General features: G+C 55.2%; 1 protein-coding gene across 1 annotated transcript; it reads right to left on the bottom strand.

Moving 5' to 3' along the window:
* Window positions 1–971: 971 nt before the first annotated feature.
* Window positions 972–4,824, bottom strand: ALDH1B1 (aldehyde dehydrogenase 1 family member B1). The gene is made up of 2 exons (XM_045562515.1): window positions 4,733–4,824; window positions 972–2,683 (listed from the first exon to the last, which is right to left on the bottom strand). The coding sequence occupies exon 2, from the start codon at window positions 2,672–2,674 to the stop codon at window positions 1,121–1,123; it is 1,554 nt and encodes a 517-aa protein (XP_045418471.1). The 5' UTR covers window positions 2,675–2,683; window positions 4,733–4,824; the 3' UTR covers window positions 972–1,120.
* Window positions 4,825–5,412: the final 588 nt, after the last annotated feature.

The following is a 5,412-nucleotide window of genomic DNA, read 5'->3' on the forward strand; positions in this document are numbered from 1 at the left end:
TTGGCACCTGGCTGAGGATTGACTAGGTCCTCCTGGGTCCCTTCCATCCCCAAGACTGTAAAATGTTCAGCAGCAAGAGAACATTGAGACTAGCAGAATGAATGAGTTTATTTTAATTTTTAAATGAAATTAATTCTTATACTATAATTAAACAATTCCATAGTTTTTAGTATAGTCACAAAGTTGTGCAACCATCACCACTGTTCAATTCCAGAACATTTTCAAAACCTCCCAAGAAGAAATCCCAAACTCATTAGCAGTTACTCCCCCAGTCCCTGGCAACCACGAATCTACTTTCTGTCTCTATGGATTTTCCTAGTCTGGATATTTAGTAAAAAATGGAATCATACAATTTGTAGCTTTGTATGTCTGGCTTCTTTCACTTAGAATGTTTTCAAGGCTCCCTGTGTTGTACCACATGTCAGTACTTCATTCCCTTTTATGGCCAAATCATCCAAGTAATATTCCATGGAAAGATTTTGTTTATCCACTTATCAGTTGATGAATATTTGGGGTGTCTAGGCCTATTTTAAAGGCATAATTCTGTGAGCGTATTCTTTGCCTACTACTTCCCTCAAATTAAGGAAAATTGGTAGTAAAATGGAAGGCTGTGAAGAAAAACACCCAGAACTGGTTCTTAGAAAAGGAAAGGCACCCTGGTGTTCAGGTTAAGCCAATGAGGAGCAGGGCCAAGATCTGGTGTTCACCTAGTTCAAAACTCCTAATGCCTTCCAAGCCTATGTCTCCGTTGAGTCCATCCACTAAACCATCAAGTTAACCCATTGGAAAGTCCTTGGATCAGCAGGAAGGACTAAAAACTATTGTCCAGATCAGTGGGTTTTCATCTGTCTTCCAGAGACTTCCAAGGTTTCATGGAAGCATTTCTCAGGCCACCAAGGGGGCTGGGGTTGGGGAGCAGGTGGGTAGGACTCTGAGCCCAGCCCCCCTCCGTGCTTTAAATAGAACAGTTCTGATTTAATTGCTTTATTTGTTGGGATTCCTACCAAGAGTTCATTTGGAACAAATAAAGGGGACCCATGGCCAAGAAAAGTTTGGCAGCCACTGGTCTAGGTGGTTGTGGAACCGCCGGACTGGGGTTGGGCCTCTGCCACGGCTGTTCTCACGAGTTCTTCTGAGGAACCTTGATGGTGACTGTCTTCACCTCCGTGTAGGCCTTAAGCCCATCCTCCCCCAGCTCCCTCCCATTGCCAGATTCCTTAAAGCCTCCAAATGGCGTGTGGCAGGTGACGATGTTGTAGGTGTTTACCCACACGGTCCCAGCTTGGAGTGCCTGGGTGAAGTACATGGCCTTGTCCAGGTCCCGGGTGAACACGGCAGCAGCCAAGCCGTACCTGGTGTTGTTGGCCCTCTCAATCACCTCCTCGATCTTCTTGAACTTGAACAGGGGCTGCACGGGCCCGAAGATCTCCTCTTTGGCGATCCTCATGTCATCCTGCACACCACCAAAGACCGTAGGCTTGATGAAGAAACCGCGCTCCCCAAAACGCTCCCCACCACAGAGAAGTTTTGCCCCCTCCTTCTGGCCAAGCTTGATGTAGCCCAGGATCTTTTCAAACTGCTCCTTGTCCACCTGGGGCCCCTGCTGCGTGTCCAGCTGAAATGGGTTCCCCACTTTCCTCTGCTTGGCTTTCTCCACGGTTCTCTCAAGAAACTCCTCATAGATGGATTCTTCAACGAAGGTCCGGGAACCCGCACAGCAGCACTGGCCCATGTTGAAGAAGAGGGCTTCGTGGCACTGCTCCACGGCGTGGCCCATGTCCGCGTCAGCCAGCACGATGCTGGGGCTCTTGCCGCCCAGCTCCAGGGTGACTCTCTTGAGGTTGGAGTCGCCAGCGGCCTTCTGGATCAGGTGGCCCACCTCCGTGGAGCCCGTGAAGGCAACTTTGTCAACATCCATGTGCTCGGCTATGGCCGCCCCTGCTGTTGGGCCGTAGCCCGTGATGATGTTCACCACGCCAGGGGGAAAGCCCGCCTCCTTGATGAGGGAGGCCACGTACAGGGCGGAAAGGGGGGTCTGCTCTGCCACCTTCATAACCACAGTGTTGCCTGTGGCGAGCGCCGGGGCGAGCTTCCAGCCCTGCATGGCCAAGGGGAAGTTCCAGGGGATTATCTGGCCACAGACACCAACCGGCTCATGCCGGGTGAAGCAGAAGTGCTCGCCGTCCATGGGGATGGTCTTGCCGTGCCACTTGTCAGCCCAGCCAGCAAAGTACCGGTATACCTTGATGACCTCATCCAGGTCCAGGGCATAAGACTCTTGGAAAGGCTTCCCGTTGTCCAAGGTCTCCAGTGAAGCCAGGTAGACACGATCCCGCTCCACTAGGTCGGCCAGGCGGTTCAACAGCCGGCCCCGCTCAGAGGCATCCATCCGGCGCCAGGGGGACCCCAGGCGGAAGGCCTCCCGGGCAGCTTTCACGGCCAGATCCACATCAGCCCGGTCCCCTTCGGCCACGTGCCCAATGACCTCCCCCGTGGCAGGGTTGACTGTCGGGAAGGTCTTCTTGCTGACCGCATCTCGCCACTCGTTGTTGATGAACAGCTGGTTGTAGCGGATGTCTGGGTTCAGGATGGGGCTTGGGAGGGCCGCTGCCGAGGAGTACGGGGCGGTCCTGCCCTGGAGGCAGAGCAGCCGGGGCACCAGGCAGCGCAGCATGCTGACACTCTGGAGAGGGACAGAAGGAACGAGCGTGAACAGGAGGGACAGGGCAAGGGGGCACCCAGAGGCCCACCAGCTCAGACGTCCCAAGACTCCAGCATAAAGGGGCGTTACCTCTAAAGACATGGATTGTAAGGGGTGCGAGGGACCTATAGAACTCTCTGGTCCTACTCTGTCATGCTCTACCTCCCTCCCTCCCTCCCTCCGCAGGGCCTTTGCTCAAATGCCACCACCTCAGCAAGGCCTTTCGTGACCACCCTTTATAAAGCTGCAACTCTTCCTACCCCAACACTCCCTATCCCCACACCCTGCTAGAAGTTTCTCCATCTCCCATCCCAAGCCCTGTCTTTACAGGCTTACATGTTCATTATCTGTCTTCCTCCAATAAAATGTAAGCTCCATGAGGGGAGGGATTTTTTTTTCTGTTTCATTCATCGCTATGTCCCTGAGCCTAAAGTGATGCCTGCTACAGAGCAGCTGCTCAAGAGATAGTTATTGGAGGATATACTCAGGAAACATAGAAATCTCCACAAATGCCTTTTAAGAATTCACCTAAGACTTGAGCAGATGTCAAAGGGACTCTGATACAGTTGTTCTGCAAGAAGGGCTTGCGTCCCTTCCCCTGCGTCCCTCAGTTCACCCATATGAGAAATGCCCCATGGGGTAATGTCCAATGGGGTCTTGCATATAAAAAGCCTGACGGGCTCCACCCAGGACATCAGAAAACCACCTAGTCTAGCCCCCGGCCCAGGTCCCAGCTGCACCTCAGCTCGCCCAGAGGAGCAGCCAGGCAGCAGCAGCTGGGAAGAGGGGCTGTTTGTTCCTATGCCACGGCTCTGCAAACAGTGTCGGCCAGGTGGTTCAACAGCCAGCCCCATGGCACATCTCACATATGGGGGAACTGATATGTGAACAACATATCAGTTGTTAAAACAACAGGTACTATAAAATTTATGAAATGAAAATTAAAGTGTGTAAATTTCCTAGATGAAGCAGCTATTCTCCAGCCAGGATTGAATCCCTCAGCCTTTGTTCTCTCACATGAAACTTGCCCCACCCAGCAGCAAAAGGAATTGCACCTGCCTCCCCCCCCCCCCCACTCCCCTCTCGCCCCCTAGCCAGCCCTGGGCAGGGAGAGGAACAAAGCACTCATTCAGGAAAGCCAGGCTGCAGCAAGGGCCCCACCCCATAAAAACCAGCCATGACCAAGAAAGCCCTCTCTGGGGGGAAGTTGAGGGGTACCCCCAGGTTCCATTTAGCTCAGGGCTCTGCCATATGCTGGGACAGAAGCACCCTCACTGCCAACAGGCCAGGGTCTGAGGGGGAGGAGTCCAAGGGGAGGTGGCGGAAAGGGGGCGTCATCAATCCTCCAGGAGGGGCCTGGAGGAGGGAAGCAGGCAGGAGAGGTGGTTTTCCCGCCTCCCCAAGGCTGTTCCTACTCTCCGGCCTTATACAGGGCCTGTGGGTAGGAAGATCACGGCTCACAGGCACACCACGCTTTACAGTTTGCAGGCCATCTTCTCACCCCAAATTCACAAAGCCCGCCTGCAGTCCCTGGGTGATCGGGGTGGATGATGATCCCATTCCGGAAGAAGGTTGGGCACCAGAGAGGTTCAGGGTCTCACTGAGGACACACAGCATCCACAGCCCTAGCTTTGCATTTCCTCAGAATATGGGCCGTTTTTCACGCTTCACCCTGTATTAGCGCCATGTGGGAAAGCCCAGACCTGCTCGGCACCAGGGACCCCGAGGGACCCCGGCGGCGTCCGTCCCCCCCCTTCTGCCGGGAAGGGGCGTATGTCCCAGCCTCTTGGCTGGAGTGGGCCAGGTGGGCAGGAGTGCTCAGGTTGGGGGGGGGGTCTGTGTCCTCAGGGCCGTCTAGCGCCAGCCGGGGACGAGGTGGGGAAATGGGGCGTGGAGGGGGTCCTACAGGGCCGGGCGGAAAGGCCGGCCCACAGACGGGGAAGCCGGGGCCGGAGGGGAACGACTCCGCCGCCGCAGGGACAGGGGCCTCGGCCTGCCCCGGGGAGCCGAGGGGAGATGGGCGTTAGTTACCTGCGGCAGGCTTGGCTCCGGCTCAGGTTCAGGCTCAAGTTCAAGTTCAGGTTCCGACTCCCCCAGGTCTACTGCAGCGACCCGCCCAGGGCTCCCCCTGGGCCCCGCCTCCGCGCAGCCCGAGGCTCCTCCCTCCAGGCGCCGGCCGGCGTGGCGTGTGACACCCTACCTGTCACCACCCCAGCCCTCTGCCCCGCGCCGGCGCGCCGTCCCTCTCAGCCCTGCACGCCCAGCGGCCGCGCTGCTCAGATCTGGGGTCCTAAGACGTTCGTTTGGGAGGGGAAACTGAGACCCAGAGAGGGGCAGGGGCTTCCCCAGGTCACACAGCAAGGCTCTCCGAGGCTGGCCCCAGCTACACTTTGCGTTTCTCCTCCTGTCTGCGCAGGACACTCCGCGGTCAATCGCCTTCCTGGAGCCACTCCTTAACCCCTTCTCTGCCTCACTAATTTCTGAGTGTCTTGCACTTGCACTACCCTTTTCCCCAGTTCCTTTAAGAAGATTTTATATTTGCGCACTTTCGAAAATGCAGGTTTTGTCCTAAGAATAAGAATGTATACAGTGTATAAAGCTTGGAAAACACAGAAAAGGATGAAAGAAGGAAAAATATCACTGTAATCCCTTCATCCAAAGGTAGCCATGATTAGGTTGGGTGTTCATCCTGCCGGTATTTTTTCCTCTGC

The sequence above is a fragment of the Lemur catta genome, chromosome 10, assembly GCF_020740605.2.
Source record: "Lemur catta isolate mLemCat1 chromosome 10, mLemCat1.pri, whole genome shotgun sequence".
Taxonomy (NCBI): domain Eukaryota; kingdom Metazoa; phylum Chordata; class Mammalia; order Primates; family Lemuridae; genus Lemur; species Lemur catta.

Coding starts and splice junctions, on each gene's coding strand:
- ALDH1B1 (XM_045562515.1), bottom strand. CDS start 2,674: ATGCTGCGCTGCCTGGTGCCCCGGCTGCTCTGCCTCCAGGGCAGGACC.